The sequence below is a fragment of the Fukomys damarensis genome, unplaced genomic scaffold (genome assembly GCF_012274545.1).
Source record: "Fukomys damarensis isolate Sample0158 unplaced genomic scaffold, DMR_v1.0_HiC HiC_scaffold_34, whole genome shotgun sequence".
NCBI classification, from domain to species: Eukaryota; Metazoa; Chordata; class Mammalia; order Rodentia; family Bathyergidae; genus Fukomys; species Fukomys damarensis.
The window spans coordinates 24733002-24753001 of record NW_022900946.1 but is presented as its reverse complement, the minus strand read 5'-3'; the positions used below and the strand labels follow the sequence as shown (position 1 = coordinate 24753001).

The 20000-nt window shown below is 45.3% G+C and overlaps 1 protein-coding gene across 2 annotated transcripts in view; it reads right to left on the bottom strand.

The window, feature by feature from the left end:
* The window catches only part of Med15 (mediator complex subunit 15), a 65441-nt gene that overhangs the window by 29871 nt on the left and 15570 nt on the right, over positions 1 to 20000 (bottom strand). For both annotated transcript variants that reach the window (XM_010620741.3, XM_010620740.3), the window contains exons 2-3: positions 10328 to 10415; positions 1285 to 1336 (exon numbers count right to left, since the gene is read on the bottom strand). In XM_010620741.3, coding sequence (XP_010619043.1) covers positions 1285 to 1336; positions 10328 to 10415 — 140 coding nt within the window. The remainder of the gene's footprint in view (positions 1 to 1284; positions 1337 to 10327; positions 10416 to 20000) is intronic.

Here is a 20000-nt window from a genome sequence, read left to right as displayed (position 1 = left end):
GATAACACCTCCACTTCAGTCCACTCTGGTTGGGACGTGAGCATGGCCCCAGCATATGGGGAAGAACTGTCCAATAGTCAGTGGCCCAGAGGCTTCTAACAGCACCTCTCTGTGAATTCATGAGACTCTCAGGATCACGTGTGTCACCAGGCAACTGTGCTGATGAGCCCAATAGAGGTATGTGTGTGTACCATGACATCTGGATGCTGGGTTCCCAGATTCCTGGATCCTCCTCCTCTTCCACTTTTCAGGTCTTTCCACACCCCAAAGAAAATGAGATCCCATGAGGTCCACTTTGCTGGCTGTTCTGGTAAAAAGTTAGTGTGGGAAGAAGCAAACCATACTAACCTCAGGCTATCAATGTCTCTCTTTGCCCTCAGCAATTGACACTGAACCTGCAGCTGCCTCTACAACCCCTGTTCCAACTGTCAAGCCACGGGGGCCTGGTGACAAGCCTGTGTAGGGAGGAGCCAATAGCCACTGGTTACACAAATGGGGCAAGCAAGAGGGTTACTGGCTGGACCCCAAAGTGATCCTCTGCTCCAGTTTCCTTCATGGGATACAGCCATCGAGGAACACTGAGTCGGGGTCACATGTTTCCATGAAACACACAAAGGAACCAAGACTTCTCGCTTCTCGAGTTATTTTAACAACTCATTTCTGAAGAACTGGGGCCACTGCCTGGCCAGACTGACAGAACCACAGCGGACATTCTGAATCAAAGCGGGTACAAGGAAAAGTGAGCGGAGCCTCAGGACAGACAGGAGCAAGGGGTAGAGATTTAGGAAGTCAACCTCAGAAACACAGCTTCCACCTGCCTTGCAAGTGCAAGGTCCCAAGTTCAATCCCAGTACCACCCCGCCCCCAAAAACACACAACCTCACAGAAACACACATTAGGCCAGGACTCCATGGGTCCATAAAACAAATTAGAAAGTGTCTGTCCCAGAATAAACTGCTTATTTAAGAACTGCCCTGGGGGGTTAAAAAACAAAAGTCCTGTAAAAAAGGATCGAGTGGACAAGTGAGAATCAGCCCAGACTTGGTCACTTTGAGGCCAACGTTTCTATCATGTCAGGATCTGCATTTTGAGGCTGAGGCTTGGGGGAGGAAGGGATGAGGAATCTGGAACCCAATGCCATGCAGTAAGGAACTTTCCAGAAGCAGGCAAGTGGACATTGACTCCAACTCAGGCATCGTATCCCACACAGTCAGCCTCCACTAAACAGAAGAGCTTGCCTCTCACAGCAATCATAACTACCCAGAAATATGAAATCTTACTTACGAATGTCTCGAAAATGGATAATGAGCCTGGCCACAAGGGAAAGGTATTCGTCCTAAAAGTAAAAACAGGAAACAGTTTAATCTCAAATGGAGAAGCACAGGCGTGTGACTCCCTCTCCCACCCCCTTGCCCTCCCTGGCCTCCCAGCTGAGGTTCTTCCTGCAAGCCTGCTGGGCCCTGGGCTTGACCAAGACGGTTGCAGCTGCTCTGTCCGGCTCAGCCTCCTCTGGAATCCATCTCTCAGAGAAGAACTGTCAGTGCCCTGCTCTGCAACTGATAGAAGGCACAAAGAAACACAGACAGCTGCTCCATTCTAATGGAAAGAGCACTCAGCAGAGAGAGCCAGAGCCATTTCTAACCCTCTTGTCACAGAGGTCCTAGGAGATGGCCTGGGGTCACAAAGCCTATCTAAAACAGACACAGGCTCACCACTGTGCCTTTGCATATGGATAGAAATGTGCTTCTGCTTTTCATGCCGAGCCTGCCGCCCTTCCTCTGCTGATGCGGTATGTACACACAAATCTGCACGGGATGCACCTGGCCATTCCCGCAGGGAATCCATGTTACTCTGCTGCCTGCACCAGCAAGGGACGCAGGGAAGCAACACTGGAAGGCAGCAGGTGAAGGCCACTGCCTGCCCAAGCTGCCATGTTTCTAGAAGGACCTAGTAGGGCCTGCCTTCCAACAATTGTCCTTTCTGTACCCAAATACAATCGTTCCCAGGTGTTATAGGTAAATCACTACAGTGAATCTGTTCTGCGATCAAGGAAGTAATGTCTGAGTTAAATCTTACTTCGGGTCCTTGAGCTCTGCAAAGCAGGTACTGGAACCACTGAGCTAAATCCCCGGCCATCAGAGAACATCTTTCCCCTCCACAGAAATGCCCATCCTTCCAGCAAGGCAGCCCTCATTCTGCCCTGTTTGCACAACTGTCTCCCAAGTCACCATGGTGGAGTCCAAAGACAGCAGAAAGATAAGACAGCAAGGATTTGGGACAGAAAACAAACATGGACTGGATGAGGGTGAAATTAAAGGACACTGTCTACACTTTTAATACCTATCAACCATTTCCACACTCCACCATTTTTCACTTAGGGGAATCAGAGCAAGGTAACATGAAGGGGAACGGACCAAAAAGGAGAAGCTGGGAGATCTTCTGCCAAAGGGGACAGAGACAGAGAGAGGGACAGGAAGGAACTGCTGGAACAAAGGATGTCTGAGAGATTCTGCCAACACTCCCAACTTCCGATGGCCCCATCAACTTCCAGTTGGAAAGACACCGTTCTGAGAGTGAACAGGTCCTACATAGTCAGTTGCCTGATAAGGGCTAGTCCCCAAAGGACAGCAGTGTGGTGAATGGGAAGTAGTGGAGGGGGCCTAGAGGAAACTCAGGAATGAAAACAGGGCAGTCAAGCTGGAGGGAAAGAGAACATGGGAGCTAGAAAAATCCACACCTAGTCTCTCATTAGCACCCTGGACTATCATGTAGGTCTGTGATACCAAACAATTTCTGTGAAGTTTTCCCTACTACCATGAAACATAGGATATACAAACAGAGATCAAGGAGCAAGTTCTCAAACCCCTTCCACACAAACGTAGGACCTAGCAAGACCTACTACCAGCCAGTGCCTAGCACTACACGGACAGGTATCACCATGCTGGTATCTAGTGCCACTCCTGGCCAACAGCAGGAGTGGTCAGTGAGGTACAGTACGGCTCTGTACACCAGGAGGAAGGAACGGTTGTATTGTGTGAGACTGGGGCACCAGAAGCAGTCAGTCACACTGGTAGCCAGGGGGCTTTCCTGGCGGTAGAACGCGCGCCTTCACATTCTCCCAAGGCAGGTCGTCCAGGATCATATAGGGGCTGATCTTCTATAGAAGATCCCAGAATCTGACCTCTGGGCTGCACTGCCTTTCACTCAGTGGCTCGCTGTCTGGAGATGCTGGCACCCTGACAGTTCCAGGTGGGAGAATTCCCAGGCCCTGTCCAGACAGAGGAGGTGATGGTACTTCTTTCTATTCCAAAGCACCCCAACTCTGCTAAGGACAGTCTCAGAAAAAGGGCTGAAGAACATGTAACTGTCTTTATCTTTGCTCCTTCTCCTCTGGTCACTATCAAAAACTTAAATGTCCAAGATGTACTGAAGACTGAGTCTTACTAAACCATAAATGACAAATCCTGTAAGAAGAGCAGCCAATGCTTGGGCAATTACACAGTGCCAAGCACAGCTGTAAGGACTTTTTAAGTGTCAATACCTTTCATCCTCCCAACAACCCATTAAGGAAAATACTACTGACATGCTCAATCCATGCATGAGAAAAGAATATTTTTAAAAATTTCATGATTTTTCAACAACTGCTTGACTTGTACAGTATAAGTCTTACACAGAGGCCCAACAATATGTCATGGAGTAAGCACCAAGCAGGAGAAAACAGAAGAGAAACAGGCATATTTCCTTATAAAACGTACCCGCCACACACTGTGCCGCCCACTGCTTTTTGTATAAGACCCGGGGAATCAAAATTACTTAAATGTCCACATAACACATTGGAAGGATAAACCAAAATCAGATTAAACAAGTATCACAAAGTGGGTTGGAAACAGGCCTTTTCCAAACCTACTGTTACCTGTCTTCACTTTGAAAATATGTAAAACTTTCACAACTGAGAAGATAAAACAGATCAAGAGAAAAAGGTACAATTTCTTTTTTTTCTTTTTTGTTTTTTTTTTTGGTTTTGGTTTTTTTGAGACAGGGTCTCACTATGTAGTCGAGACTGACCTGGAACTCACTATGCAGCCCAGGCTGGTCTCGAATTCACAGCGATCCTCCTGCCTTAGCCTCCCGAGTGCTGGGATTACAGACGTGCACCACCACGCCCAGCACAATTTCTAAAAATTCAAAATCAACCAAAACAAATGAGTTGGTAGCAGAACCATATAGGAAAAAGTATTTTGAATGGCCCTAGAGGGAAAAAAGGAAATTAAGAACCAAAACTGCATGTTCTCAATGAAAGGTATACATTTTAGGGACAAACAGGGCTGCAAAGGAATCTTAAACCTTTAGATCATATTTTGTCATTAGTGGTAATATTAAGCTCTTATTCTGAAAATACCTGGGAATAAAGCAAGCAGTTATGCTAGTGATACTAGAAATCAAGATATTCATAGTAACAAAATAGACATACATTTAAAATGAAAGAAACCCCTGCAAGGTTAATATGAATTGGAAACATCAATGTGAAATTATGGGGCTTTTTAAAAAATTTCAAACACATATTATTTCTTAGATCTGTTCACAAAAAAGGTCCAAAAGCAATAAGCAGTGCCCACAACTGCATATTCTGCATGCTACTTTACAAGCTATCTGGGGGCCTCAATGCCAGCAAGCTACAAAAGACTAAAAGAGGTCATGTAAACAAAACAAAACAGAACAAGAGGTCATGTAAGGAACCCCAAGAGAGACAGGAAAGGCCTCAGGAACTCCCAGGGGGTATGTGGATGGGACCTTGTATACAATTAAACAGACTGAAAATGCCAGATACACAACCCTGAGTTGGAAACGTTGCTAAAAGGAGACCCATCCCTGGCCTCTGGGGGCAGTCCTTGCACTGGGAAGACTGACAAGAACATTCTTGTGCAGAAAATGCTGCCTTTGTTGTTGCTGTTTGGCAGTACTGAGGATTGGATCTAAAGCCAACTCACTGAGCTACGTCCTCAGTCCTTTTTCTTTTGATCAAGGTCTTGCTAAATTGCCCAGGATGGGCTCACACTTTCAATACCCTCCTGCCTCACGCTCCCAGAGTGCTGAGATTATAGGCACGAGTCTCCATGCCGGACTTGCTGCTTTGGGGGGGGGGTCCCAGGAGCAATTTATCTCTGAGCTACATCCTCAGGTCTTTTGTTTTTTGAGACAGGGTCTCCCCATGTAGTTCAGGCTGGCTCACTATATAGTCTAGGCTGGCTTTGAATTTGCTGCAACTGTGCTGGGAATATGAGTGTGCACCACTATGCCCAGCTTAAGACTTAGCTTTTTATTTTGAGACAGTGTCAAACAAAGCTGCCCATGCTGGGCTTGAACTTGTGATCCTCCTGTCTCAGCTTCCCACAGAGCTAGGATTAAGTTATGCACCACCATGCCCAGTAAGAAAAAGCTTATTGACAGAAAAATTCCATGTTATAAATGTGAGAGAAGAGTCAGCATTAAGGACAATTAAGATTTTGCAATCCATAATTAAACAATGGAAGCATCAGATAATAATGGGGAGCTTTACACAGGGACATTCAGGCTGCCACTCTCCAAACCCCCAACCACACAAAAATGGCCTTGTGGAAACAGCAAGATACCTAGAAATATCAAGAGAAGGCCATGTTGAATGCTAACAAGACTACAGTACTCTCTGTGCACTTTCAATCTCAAAACCAGTTCACAACTGAGGAGCAAGCAGGCAGGAGTCAGACATCAGCTTGGGAGTTTCAGGGCCCATGCAGAGGGTTCACAGAAACTGATTACTTTAAAAAATATGTAACAGGTTTATTGACATAATTCACTGTGCATAAAATCTACCCATTTAAAGTATAGCACTCAATAGTTATTTAATATATTCAGAGCTGTGCAACATTACTGCAATCAATTTTAGACTATTTTCATCACTCCCAAAGGGAACTCCATTTCCCCCACAGCATCCTTGGCCCTAGACAACAACTAATCAACTTTCCATTTGTAGTAGTCTAAATAACAGGCCCTAACACATCAGGTCTGATTCCATGGACTCCGTAAATGTTACCTTATTTAGGAAAAGCATCTTTGATGATGTGCTGAAGTAAAGACCTTGAGAAGGGGAACATCCTGGATTATCCAGGTGGACCTTAGCTTCATTGCATGTATCCTTGAGAGGGAAGCAGAGGAAAATAAGAGCTGGGGATGTAGCTCAGCATTGTAGCACCTGCCTGGCAAGCATGAGGTCCTGAGCTCAATTCTCAGTACCAAAGAAAAAAAAAAGGGGCTAGGGATGTAAGCTCAGTGGTGCCCCACCTGCTTAGCAAATGCAAGGTCCTGAGTTCAGTTCCCAGTGTGGGGGCACACCTGTAATCCCAATACTTGAGAGGCTGAGGCAGGAGAACTGCCATGAGTTTGAGACCAGCCAGGGCTACACAATGAGTTCAAGCCCAGCCCAAACTACTCAGCGAGACCTTTCTCCAAAAAATAAAAAGGCAAGGTAATGTAAAGATGGAGCGGAAAGAGATTTCACCCTATGATGGAGACTGGACCCTCTACAAAAGTACCACCAGCCACCACAAGCTGAAGGATACAATAGAGAACTGCCTCAGGCTCCGAGTAGCTGATTTTATAGGTGTGTGTCAACATGCCTGGTTCTGAGCTGAGAGTTCTCTTACGGGCCCACCTGGCAGGAAGGTCCTCAGCAGCACTTAATTTGCACCTGCCTCCATGCGGAGTTTAAGCAGTAAGTACAAAGGCAGACATCAGATGACAGTGTCCAAGTATGACGTCTGTCTGTGCAAAAAAGACAGAAATGTCCCAACACAGCTCTCATAAATACTTCTCTTCCAATCAGTCAGGACCCCCTTTACAAATCAGGGATTTAGAGTCACCTTAATCAAAGGAAATGAACTGAATTCCTTAGGGCACAGCATGAGCAGTTAAATACGTGGTAATTCAGAGACCAACCAAGGCGGGGTGAACTGTGACACGGAGGGCTGCTGTGCTCTTAGGTACCTCTTTGTAATGAAAGCTTTATTCCTCAGCTTCGGGGAGCGTCCCTGAGTAGCTAGTCTCCAGGATGGCCACACAATAATCACTGGCCACCCTGGATACAGAGACAGCTGCTCACCCGCTAAATCTGCACCAGTCTTAAGACTTTCTAGGGGCCGGGGATTTAGCTCAGTGGTTCGGTGGCCCGCCTTGCAAGTGCAAGGACCCGAGTTCAATCCCCGGTACCAAAAAAAAAAAAAAAAAAGACTTTCTGTATCCAAATGATATTCTAGAATCTCTGAGGACTGGCAGCTTCAACTTTATCCTCTTGAAAGCCCACACTGTTCCAATAAAGTCTGAACTACCTCAGTAAAGATACCATGAGCCAGGGAGTGGTGACCCACGCCTGTAATCCCAGAAGCTGAGGCAGGAGGATGCTGTGAGTTCAAAACCAGCCTGGGCTACATAGTAAGTTCCAGGTCAGTCGCAACTACATAGTGAGGCCCTGTCTCAAAAAACAAAACAAAACAAAAACTAAATAAATAAATAGTGAAATAGTTCAATATGTCTTCATACCAATTCTTTAATTTTAAGAAAATACAAACAAAACCAACAAAAATATCCTGTCCCCAAAATATGTATCTAACAGTAGACTTATAGCCAAATATACACAAAGAACCATTAAAACCCAACAACACGGGGTGGGGGTGGGGGCTGGGATAAAATAAAATGTAATAATAATTTTTTTAAAAACCCAACAACCCTGAGCCAGGCGTGGTGGTGCATGCCTGTAATCCCAGCACTTGGGAGGCTGAGAAAGGAGGATCGCTGTGAGTTCGAGACCAGCCTGGGCTACATAGTGAGTTCCAGGTCAGTCTCAACTACATAGTGAGACCCTGTCTCAAACAAAACAAAACAACCAACAACCCAACTTAAAAATGGGCAAAGAGGGCTGGGAATTTAGGAATTTAGCTGATTTAGCTCAGTGGTTCCGCTGCCTGCTTTGCATCCACAAGGTCCTGAGTTTGATCCCAGGTACCTCCCCCGCCAAAAATAGGCAAAGAGCTGGGCATGATAGTACTCAATCCCAGCTCTCTAGTAGGCTGAGGCAGGAGAACTTCAAGTTTGAACATATCCTGGAAACCTAGTGACTCAGCAAGACCCTGTCTCAAAATAAAAAATTTAGAAAAGGGCTGGGGATTCAATCCCCAGCACAGTGGGGGAGGGGTGCTTAGAAACACATTTCTCCAATGAAGATATACAAATAGCTAATAATTAGTACCTGAAAAGATCCTCAACTGCATCAGTCACCAGGCAAATTTAAATCAAAAGGGCAATGAGATACTATTTTATATATATAATGGCTGGGCTGAGGATGTAGCTCAGTGGCACCATGCCTGCCTGGCAAGCACAAGGTCCTGAGTTTGATCTCCGGTACCAAAAAAGAAGAATCATATATATGATGGCTATTAAAAAAAATAATAATAACAAGTGCTGGGGAGAAAACGAACACTCATAACCTACTGGTACATTTCAAATATAGTTACTTTGGAAAACAGTCTGGCAGATCTTCAAGGTTAAATCTAGCTAGGGATGGTGGCGCTTGCCTATAATCCCAGCATTCTGGAAGGGTGAGGCAGAAGGACAGCAAGCTTGAGATCAGCTTGGGCAACTTAAGGAGATCCAGTCTAGGAAAAAAAACAGCACAGTGCAAGGGCCTGGGGTCAATCCCTAGCACTGTAAAAGAAAAAAAAAGTTAATGTAGAGTTGCCATATACTGTAGCAACTCTACTCCTAGGTAGATACCCTAAAGAATTAAAAACCTAAGTTCACAAAAAATATTATGCATAAGTATTTATAGCAGCATTATTTATGGTAGCCAAAACCTGGTAACAACCCAAATGTCCATTAACTAATAAGTGGATATAACTGTGATATATCTATCCCAAAATGGAATATTATTTGGCAATAAAAAGGCATCAGATACATGCCACAATATGGTTCACAGATGAACTCTGGAAACATTATAATAAGTGAAAGAAGCCAGCTGCAAAAAGCAACCAAACAAACAAAACATACACTTATGACTTTTTGATTTTTTTGAAGTGTTAGAGATTAGGCACAGGTCTCACACAGGCAAGCACTCTACCACTGAGCTACATCCCCCAGTCCTACACACATTTATATGGAAAGTTCAGAATGGGCAAATCCCTGGCTACAGAAAGTAGATAAGTGGTTGCTGATGGTTAGGAGGAAAAGGCTGACAGTTCTAATGAGTACCAAGTTTCTTTCAGAAAATTTTCTAAAATTACATCACAGTGATAACCCACACAACTTCTGAATAGTCTATACAACTGAACTGTACACTTTAAATGGGTAAATTGTATAGCATATGAATTCAGTCTTGACAATGCTCTTAAAAGCAGCTGGGTGTGGTGGTGCATGCCTGTAATCCCAGCACTTGGGAGGCTGAGGCATAAGGATCACTGCTCAAGACCAGCCTGAGCTACACAGTGAGTTCCAGGGCAGTCTCAACTACATAGTGAGACCCTATCTCAAAAAAAAAAAAAAAAAAAAAAAAAAAAAAAAAAAAACAACAACAAAACAATGCTCTTAAAGGAAAACAAACTGCTTAATCACACTATCTACAACGCAGAGCCCATCTTGCCTCATCTTAGTACATCTGCTCTTGGAGCTCTTCTCTACACATCAATGTGCTAACAAATAAGGACCTTTTCCCCCATTTCTCCCACATTTCTTTTCCGCCATCCTGCTTCATTTCTATTAAAATAACTGCCCAGGGAGAACTCATGTATGAAGGGAGGTGATCACATTACATTTAACCAGGCCCAGGGCAAGAACCCACACAGCAGCATCCTTCTCACCACTCTGCGATGTTCCGAGCCTCAGTCTCAGCAACCACTCCCTGGTTCACTTCACAAAGGGGACCAGAACTGTTCTGTACCCACGCATCAAGGCCTTGTAGGTTTCAGCCAGGACCCTCATTCAAGCTGAAGTCAAGGAATGAGTCAGTTCTTAACAGTGCTCCTCCTTGCACAGAGCAGATTTAAGTGAGTTCCCTGCAGGACTCTTTGGGGCTGGCCACAGATAGAAGTGTCAGCAGTGAGACCTAGGGTTGAAGGCTAGGCTTTTTTCCTAGGTATTCCATGGACACACAGGAGGATACAGAGCATTTCAGTCAAAGCCACTGTGTGCACAATCAATGAGCAATCATCACCCTATTCCCAGAATCCCCACAGAAGGTTCTCAGAATCTGAAATACTCCCTTCCCTGAGCCTCTCTGCCAGGGCTCCACCCAACAGGGCCTTACCCGGGTCTTGGCCTTCAGGAACACATGGCTCTCCATATCCTTGCTAGATTTACTGTGGGCCACTCCAGCTTTCCTCATGGCATCCTCACTGAAACACAAAAGGAGAAGAGACATTTACACACCCCAACGGGTCTGCTCTTCAAGGCACCTAGCCAGCAGGCCATGCACAGCAACTATCCCTGAGTGGACAAGATACTGTCCCTAGCACGCCATCCAGCTGAGGTCCTAGAGAGGCTTGAAGGGAGGGGCACTCACCAAAGCAAGGTAATAACAGAGGAAGGCCATGAGAATAAATGAATAGGAAAGGTGGTCACCACGAAGCAAAGAGGAAGCACCTAGCATGAAAGGGGTTCGGTTAGGTCACTCCATCCCTACAAACTAATTACATCCAGCACAAAACCAAGCATGAGTAGGCCATTAGGGTGGCCGGCCAGCCTCTAATTCCTGCCCTTTGAATGACCTAGGTCCCTACCCAATTCGGCCACTAAGCACAATGGGACCTCAGTTCCAGATTCTTCCACTATAAAAAGGAAAGGGGCACAAAATTTATTTCTCAGTCTCTCCTAGGGCAAGGGTCCCTATGTGAGATAATGTATGTTCTCGTAATGGGACCAAAGAGACCAGCCCTAACTTCAACAACTTCTAGCTGGGGATAACAAGAGACAGATCACACAAATGTGAAAAGCATCTTAAAAACACATTTGCCAACATGGGTATAATAGAGAGAAATCCTACTAAAGGTTTTTACATCATGCTTCTGCTCCAAGGGATAAAGAGCCATGCATACAAGATAGTCTGAGCTTTCCTGGAGTGACAGCATACACTACCTCCCCACCCACACACAAAAAAAACAGGTGTATAATTACTAGAAAAGAAGGAACACATCAGGACTAGCTGCGCTGGTCTGTTTAACAGCCTGCCATCTCCCTGTACAATGGGTATCTTTCCTGCTTATCCTCCCAGCACTGGGCTTGTTGAACAAATAAGCCTACTGGGGCTCTGAGCAGAATAAACAAATCCAGCCCAAATGATGCCTGAAAGCACTCTCACTGCTCCAAACACAAACCAACCAAGCCCAGGGTACAGAAGAATGCATGTAGGGCTGCAAGATCACAGGTATGACCCCTAAAGAACTCACAGGAAGGCCAAGTACATGGCTGCAAGTTCAAGGCCAGCATAGGCTACATAGAGAGTTCAAGGCCAGCCTGAACTACATAGTGAAACTATCTGAAAATTAAAAAAAAATAAAAGGAACAGCCAGGTACAGTGGTGCATGCTTATAACCCCAGCGACTCAGGAGACTGAGGCAGCAAAGAAAGTTTGAGTCCAACGTGAGCAACTTGGTAAGACCCTGTCTCAAAATACAAAATAAAATTTTAAAAAGGGATAAGGTACAATGCCCCTGGATTCGATCCCTAGTACTGCAAAAAGGAAAGAAAAAGGAAAAAGACCCATCACACTGCTAGATCCTTTATTCAATAAGCATAATTGGAGTGCCTACCTACCTTCTGCTTCCTGAAGCCAAAATTTTGGCAAGGAGGCAGCAACAGGTTCTTGCTTGCATGGAATCCAGGGGTGGAGCAGATGAACAAGGGGAAAGGTCCCTGGGGCCACAAGAAGAGGAAGAGAAATGACATGGAACAGTGATTTAAGAACCAGCTTACACATGGTACAGGATCAGACCTGTAGACAGAAAGGCATAGACACAGGTGGGAGGCCAACAAAGACCTATGCACACATGCTAAAGCTGGCATGGGGCAGGCACTCCACCTCGGAGATGGAGACGTTACCTGGTAGGCACTAAGAAGCCACAGCATTTTCAACAGAAGTGTCAGGGCAGACCTGTGTTCAGATGGCTGCCTTACCTTACCTTCTGACAGCAGCACGAGAAGGGGACTATGAGGCTAACCAGCTACACAGGGACCTGACAGGAGCTGAGGGCCACAGAGGTACGCAATAACAGTAGGTCTCAAGGCAGAGCAGCAGACACAAACAAGCATTTGCATCCAAGTAGCATAGCATAGAGGCTGCCTAAGTGGGGAGCAAGGAAACCACAAGATTGTGATACAGCCAGGACACCAGGTGCAAACACAGAGGAATCTGAGGGAGGAAGTGGTTGCACAAATGAACTCTGCTGAATAGCAGCAATCACTGAGGGTCAAAACAGGTTCCTAAGAGCAGTTCTCCCTCCAGCAATTTTTGCTTGTTATCAGACTGGAAGGTCCCAGACAGTACAGTGTGTCACCACCACAACAAAATATCTGGTATGTGCCCAGAGATGAAACCTAGGACACAGCTTACTGTGACAGCTTCAAGGGGGTAGGATGACCATGGCCAAAGAAAGATACTTGCTTAGCCATAGGCACAGTGCACCAGATGCCAGGGAGTGTGCTGGAAGACAAGTTCTCCCCTGTTCTCTCAGCATAACATCACAGATGACAGAGATGGTAGGGGCACCAACTGTTAGTGACTCAGGGCTTGAGGATCACTAACCTGGCTGTAACCCAGAAACAAGACTGTCCTGACAAGCTAGAACATACCCCTCAATGGCAGGAAAGTGAACTGGAAAAAGCAGGCAGCCAGTTCTGCCAAAAGCTGTGGAAGGGCTGCTGTAAGGGACAAGTAAAACTGAGGAGGAAGGAGCTCCTCCAACCAGACATCATGGCTCTGCAGGGTACTCGTACCCTGTCACTTCTACATCCCCTCCAGAGAGCCTGCCCAGGCAGCTTTTTCATGTTTAATGGCTGATGAATAAAACAAGATGCCCCAAACACTCTTTTCAGTCCTGCAAACCTATTTTTAAAACTCTTTTCGTTCCTGTTTCTAGTCTAAAGATCATGCTCATAAAACAGAAGACAGAGCCAGGCACAGTGGCATAATCCTATAATCCCAGCACTCTGGGAGGCGAAGGCAATAGGATCACAAGATTGAGCCCAGCCTAGGCAACTTAGCAAAACCCTGTTTCAAAAAAAATTTTTAAAGACTAGGAATATAACTCAGAGGTAGCTTGGCTTTGGCACCACTGAAGATAAACTACAATAAAGGATGAAGATCAGTGTAGGGAAGAAAAGAGCCTGCTGGTCAGGAATTGTCAGGGAGAAAACTGATGTCAGCTCACAAGTCTGGACCCTAAATAGCTGTTCTACCACAGCTCTGTCTAGTATCCACCATATGCTTGCAGAACAATAGGGACTAATGTGGTAGTCACCAAAAAATTAGAGGCTGCCATAGCAGCATTAGCACCAGCCAACAGAGGCTTAGAGCTCCCGCCTGATGTAACCAGCCAGCCCTCTTGACAAAATAAATACAGGAACAGACAATAGCTCAGAGCACAAAGCCCTGTGTGATCAGAGATCCACAAGCTCTTCTGTTGACCATGGACTAGCTTCCTCCTGGTTGTTGTGACTACAGCTGCTCCCCACCCCCATCAGGGTTCAACTGTTATCAGGTTTAGACTGGAGCCTTCTTAGAGGATTTCTGGGAAGATGGTGGAGAGGTGAGCAGCAGAGAAAGAGTCTCTCTGAGATTTTGTGTCCTGACACTGGAATATAGCAGCATGAGAAGGAGGAGGGAAGTGGGTCCCTGGGACCCAGGAAAGATCTGAATCAAGAATTGAAGACCACAAGGAGAGCAAAGAGAATCAACAAAAAGGAGGGAGGTAGCAAGCAGTGCTTTCTCCCAGAGCCCAGACTCATGGCAGGAAACGGCAGGTTGAACCTGCAGACACATGGTAACTACTGGCGACCCCAGAGGCCTCCACGGAAAAATCCACCAGTGGAATGGAGCTGTGGATGCAGTGGAGTGCAGTGGCTGGTATTACTCAGGTTCAGTCATCACTCAAGAGAGGGTGACTGGCCAGTAGCCATCTTGGAGTGGCCAAGTGAGGTCAGAACTCAGAACAGCTATGGGCTGACTCCAACTAGTGGCTCCCAGTGTCTCAGTGAGGGTGTCAAGTTCAAGTCAGCAGGAGATCAGGAGTTTAAGCTAACAGGGAGCTGAGTTCAAGCTAGCAGAGGACACATGGATCATTGCAGGCTCAATAAATCCAGTTTCAGCCTCATAACCAGAAACCAGTCTGAACTTCAGGGGAAGTGGAACTAAAGGTGGAAACAGCCGGGATTATCCACTACCCACATAAAGCTATGGCTAGCTTGCTGGGATCAATCAACTCAGATCTGTACTCTGTCTGCCCACATTGTCTACCAGTAACAGCAGAGACATGCTTTGAACTGGACTTTTCTTTTTCTTTTTCCCTCTCTTCTGGTTTCTGTTCTTGCTTTGTTTTGTTTTTCTTGGTTATCTGAACTGTTTCTAGATTTTTTTATTGTTGTTGTTCTGTTCTGTTCTTGTCATAACCACAGTGATGGTGACCGGAATGAAGGATATATTTAGCAACTCTAGAGAGATACAGATTAAAAACACAGGAGGAAAAAAAAAAAAAGAATCATAGGAAGTGTAGCTATATACAAAACAAACAAACAAACAAACAAACAAAAAAATAAGAGCTCAGAAAAATGATGGAAACCATGAACAACCAGCTTAGGAAAGAAATGGAATCCATGAAACAGATTCAAATGGATATCCAGGACATTATCTGATATCCAGGAGATTTAAAACTCCACTGAAAGTATACACAGCAAAATGAACCAATGTGAGACAGAATATGATATATAGAATACAGGATTGCAGTTCACTGTTTTTAGTTTTTGGTTGTTTTTTGGTACTGGGGATCGAATTTGGGACCTTGCATTTGTGAGGCAGGCAGTGACACCACTGAGTTAAATCCCCAGCCTAGGATTGCAGTTCATAATCATGAAAAGAAAGATTCCTTTAAAATAACAAGGGAGGGCCAAGGATGTAGCTCAGTATGGCAGCACCTGCCTGGCATGAGGGCCTGAGTTTGATTCCCGATATAAAAAATAAAAAGCAAGGGACCACAAGAAATCATCAATCCAGTAGCTGCTAGATGATGCAAAGAAGAATAACATAAGATTGATTGGGGTTGATGAAAAAGCAGGAGATAGCACAAATAACATAAAAAACCCGTTCACAGAAGTAATGGCAGAAAACTTCCCAAACGGAAAAGAAGTTGACATACAAATAATTGAGGTATATAGAACTCCAATTAGTCATGATCAAAAAAATCTTCCCCAAGGCATATAATAGTCAAGATTTCAGAAAGTCAAAACAAGAACAGAATATTATAAACTGTTAGTGAAAAGAAACAAATCATATAATGGAGAGCCCATCAGAATCACTGCAGACTTCTCAACACAAATCCTCGAGTCAAGGAGAGTTTGAAGTATTTCAAGGCCTAAAGGAAAGCAACCTCCAACCCAGGACTGATGTACCCCACAAAACTATCTTTCAAAATTAATGGAGAAATAAGAGTCTTCCATGACACAGAACACCCAAAGAAATCCGTAACCACCAAACCAGCACTCCAAAGTGTTCTGAAGGATATTCTAGAAAGAGACAACAAGGATTACAACTCCATGAACTTCAACAGAATTAATCCACCAGGCAAGGCAAGAAATTAAACAGAAGAGGAAAGAAGGGAGCTAATAAGAGGAAAAAAATATGACCGGGATAAGTCAATATACATCAGTTATAACCATCAATGTTAATGGTCTCAATTCACCAATCAAAAGAAACAGACTGGCAGAATGAATCAAGAAGCAAGATTCAATAATATGCTGTATACAAGAAAATATTTCATTCAAAAAGAAGTTCACAGACTGAAAGTTAAAGGAAGGAAACAATATTTCATGTGATAGGAAACCAGAAAAAAGCAGGAGTAGCTATTCTATTTGCAGACAAAGTGGATTTCAAGTCAAGACTGATTAAGAGAGAGAAAGAAGCTTGCTCTTTCCCTGCATGCTTGTAAGGGAACAATCCAAGAGGAAGAAATAACAATCATAAATATATAGAGGCTAGGGATTTGGCTCAGTGGTTCCGTCACCTGCCTTGCAACAAGCTCAAGGGCCCAAGTTCAATCCCTGACACCACCACCCCTCAAAAAAATATATATGCATACGCAAATATCAAGGCACCCAACTATATAAAACTTTTTTTTTTTTGAGATAGGGTCTCACTATGTGTAGTTCAGACTGGCCTGGAACTCCTTATGCAGCTCAGGCTGATCCTGAACTCCCAGCAATCCTTCTGCCTCAGCCTCCTGAGTGCTGGCATGACAGGTGTGTGCCACTACACCCAGCTATATAAAACAAATATTAAGAGACATGAAAAAAGTCAAAGAAGCACTAATACAGTTGTAATAGGGGACCTCAATACCCTACTGTCACAAATAGATCAACTAGACAAAAACAACAATAAAATATTAGAACTGAACCAAACTTTTGAACAAATGGATTTAGCAGATGTCTACAGAGTGTTCCACCCTACAATATCAGAATACATATTCTTCTCAAATGCACAGGGGATGTTCTTCAAAATAGATCACGTACTAGCCCACAGAACATGCTTAAGTAAATGCAAAGGAATTGAAACTATTTCATGCAAGCTAGCAGGCCACAGTGCAATGAAATTGGAACTCAATGGCAAAAGCCACAAGAAATTCATAGACTGGGGCCTTCTAGAGGCTTATCTATCATAATAGGACTAGAACTCCCCCTTATCAAGGGGTCCAAAGATGCCCTTACAGTCCAGACCAGCCCCTGGAACGTAGTGTGTCTTAAAGGCACTACCTAAGCAGCCAGAAAATGACACACCACGAAAAGCTTCTGATATCCTTATTTATGCACCAAGACCCCATGCAGGATACACGGGAAACCCCCTTCACTTGCTGATGGCCTCCAACTCCCTAAATTTCAAACTCTCACGTTATCTCCAATTGTAATTGCAGCAATCCCTTCCAATGGGCCTCTGTCTTCAGTTCCTATTTCCATCTACTTCCCAAGTCGCATTACTGCCGATAAGTGAGGGAAGCAGCTAGGCTAGGGCCATGCCTACCCGGTCTCATCTCAGCAAGGCCTGCCCAGGAGCCCACTTTAGCACCCATCCCATTTGTTCCCATGCCAGGGCCTTAGGGACAGTGACCTTTCTTGTTTTTCATTCTGTTTGAATGTCTACCAGCTCTGCTAGGGCTTCCCACTTTGAGCCCACCTAGCACTCCTACTACCTGCTTCACAGAAATCCTGGGAGCCTCCTGTAGACCCGCCATATGAATCATTAGCTCCTGTCTGTCAGCCCCACCATACTAAAAAACACCCCAAGAGTGAAATGACATCTACCTCCGTATGCAACAGGTAGTATACAGGTAACAGGCTAGACAAGATAACATGCTATTTTTAACATAAGGAATGTACTGCCTCCAGGTGTGATGGCACACACCTATAACCCCAGCACTTAGGAGGAGAAAGGCAGAAACATGGCTGTGAGTTGGAGGCCAGCCTGGGCTACACAGTGAGTTCAAGGCTAGCCTGAACTACACAATGAGACCCTGTCTCAAAAAAATAAACAGAAAGAAAGAAAAAAGAAAAGACAAGCCCCAAAGCAATGGTCCCACCATGCATGTTCATGGACCATGAATCAGTATAGCGGGCACTGGATTAACCACGCCTTAAATAAGCGCTTCCAGGCAGTGGAGGTCAGGGTCATCAGGGAAAGGCATATGCTGAAGTGGATGGAGGTTTAGGGTGGATGGGCCTGGCCAGATGTAGACAGAGGAGGAAGGGCCTAGGCTCCAATTCCAGTCTGGCCCAGTCTGGCCACTTGCCAGCTGTGGGTCTGGAGGAGGCACTCCCTGCCCCCAAGACTGCATCAGCATAAGATGTACTCTGAAGGGCTATGGCCAGGAGCAAGGTACACATAAGGGATAAGGGTGTACAGAGAGACCCAGCACTGGCCAGCATGGGCCTGCACCTTATCGTCCCCATCCCCAAACTTGAAAACTCAATTTATCAGAAGTTGGCACAGTGTCAGCCATCTGTAATTCCAGCTACTCAGGAAAGATCACAAATTCAAGGCCAGTCTGAGCAACTCAGTGAGACCCTGTCTCAAAAATAAAAAGACCCGAAGGGCCAGGGATTTAGCTCAGCAGTTTGGTGGCCGGCCTTGCAAGCACAAGGACCCGAGTTCAATCCCCGGTACCAAAAAAAATAAATAAATAAAATAAAATAAAATAAATAAAAAGACCCGGGATGTAACTCAATATGAGACCCTTTGTTCAATGTTCACTATCACCAAAAATCCAACAAAAAGCCAGACGTGGTGGTGCATGTCTGTAATCCCAGCACTCAGGAGGCTGAGGCAGGAGTATCACTGTGAGTTCGAGACCAGCCTGGGCTACACAGTGAGTTCCAGGTCAGTCTCAACTACATAGTGAGACCCTGTCTCAAAGCAAACAAACAAACAGACAAACAACAACAACAACAAAAATCCAACAAAAACAAGCAAACGCCACAGTGGGAATCTAATCCCAGTCCAGGACAAAATAAAAAAGTCAAACTGAGTTCCTTGGGAAAGTACACATGGACATCAAACTCTAAGTGTGCTAATGTGAGGGAGCCCTGTGGTGAGGCAGCTCTGCTCTGAGGCTGGTTGCCACAGCCTGTCCCTCAAAATACTCCCAGCACTGCTGTGCCCTCCCTGAAAAGGTAGGGCTATGACAGTGTCACCTGACTACTCTGAGGATAACAAGTTAATATTCTAAGGCACTGCACACATAGGAAGCACTAATTATGCATTAAAGAAATAAATCTGAGAACAACCTGTCCGACTAAGCAATAAGACAGCATCCAAGCTGGGCACTGTCATGCACACCTGCAATCCCAGCACTTGGGAAGCAAAGGTAGGAGGATTTCTGTGAGTTCAAGGCCAGCCTGGACTTCATACATAGCAAGACTGTCTCAAAGCAACAACTAAAGAAAGCCCAGTGAAGTTAGTGCTGCCCCTTCCCAGAAGATGGAATACCATACTAGTGAGTGCCTATGGCTCCCTTGGGCGCAGCCATGTTCCCACTGGGAAACTAACTCACCTGGCACTTACTGCCATGATGGATGCCAGCAGCACAACTCCAGTGGGAAGGGAGTTTCCATGGCTATGATGAAAAGAATTAACCAGCTTCCCCCTGGCCCCTGCTCCCTTACCCTTCCACACCCTGTCCCTAGGGCCCTGGCTCCCACCCAAGGACACCCTCACCTCTAAGGCCTCCTTGACTCCACTCTCTTCACTCACTCAGGCTGTCAAGCCCCCTTCCACGTCTTACCTTCCTTCCCAATGCCCAAAGGATTCACGAATTTTCAAGAGAACCACTTCTCTAGTCTCCTGCAGGTATCCAACTCTTCACTCACTCAGGCTGTCAAGCCCCCTTCCACGTCTTACCTTCCTTCCCAATGCCCAAAGGAATTTTCAAGAGAACCACTTCTATAGTCTCCTGCAGGTATCCAAACAGGAAGATTCAGACTTACTCACTCGACTTCAGGAGGACAGAGGGCTTCCTCCCATCCATTCGTGCGACAGATTTATGTTCTGCCTAACAGAAACCTCGCAGGTTTCTTCTAATTTTGAGAACAGCACTCATCTTATGGGGCAGAAGGGATTTCTGCCAGCCCCTCCTAAGTGGCTTCCTGGCAAATGGCTGCCTGCATGTGCAGATGAGTCTGTTCACCCACCTAGGATAGGAACTTGCCACACGATACACTATCATATG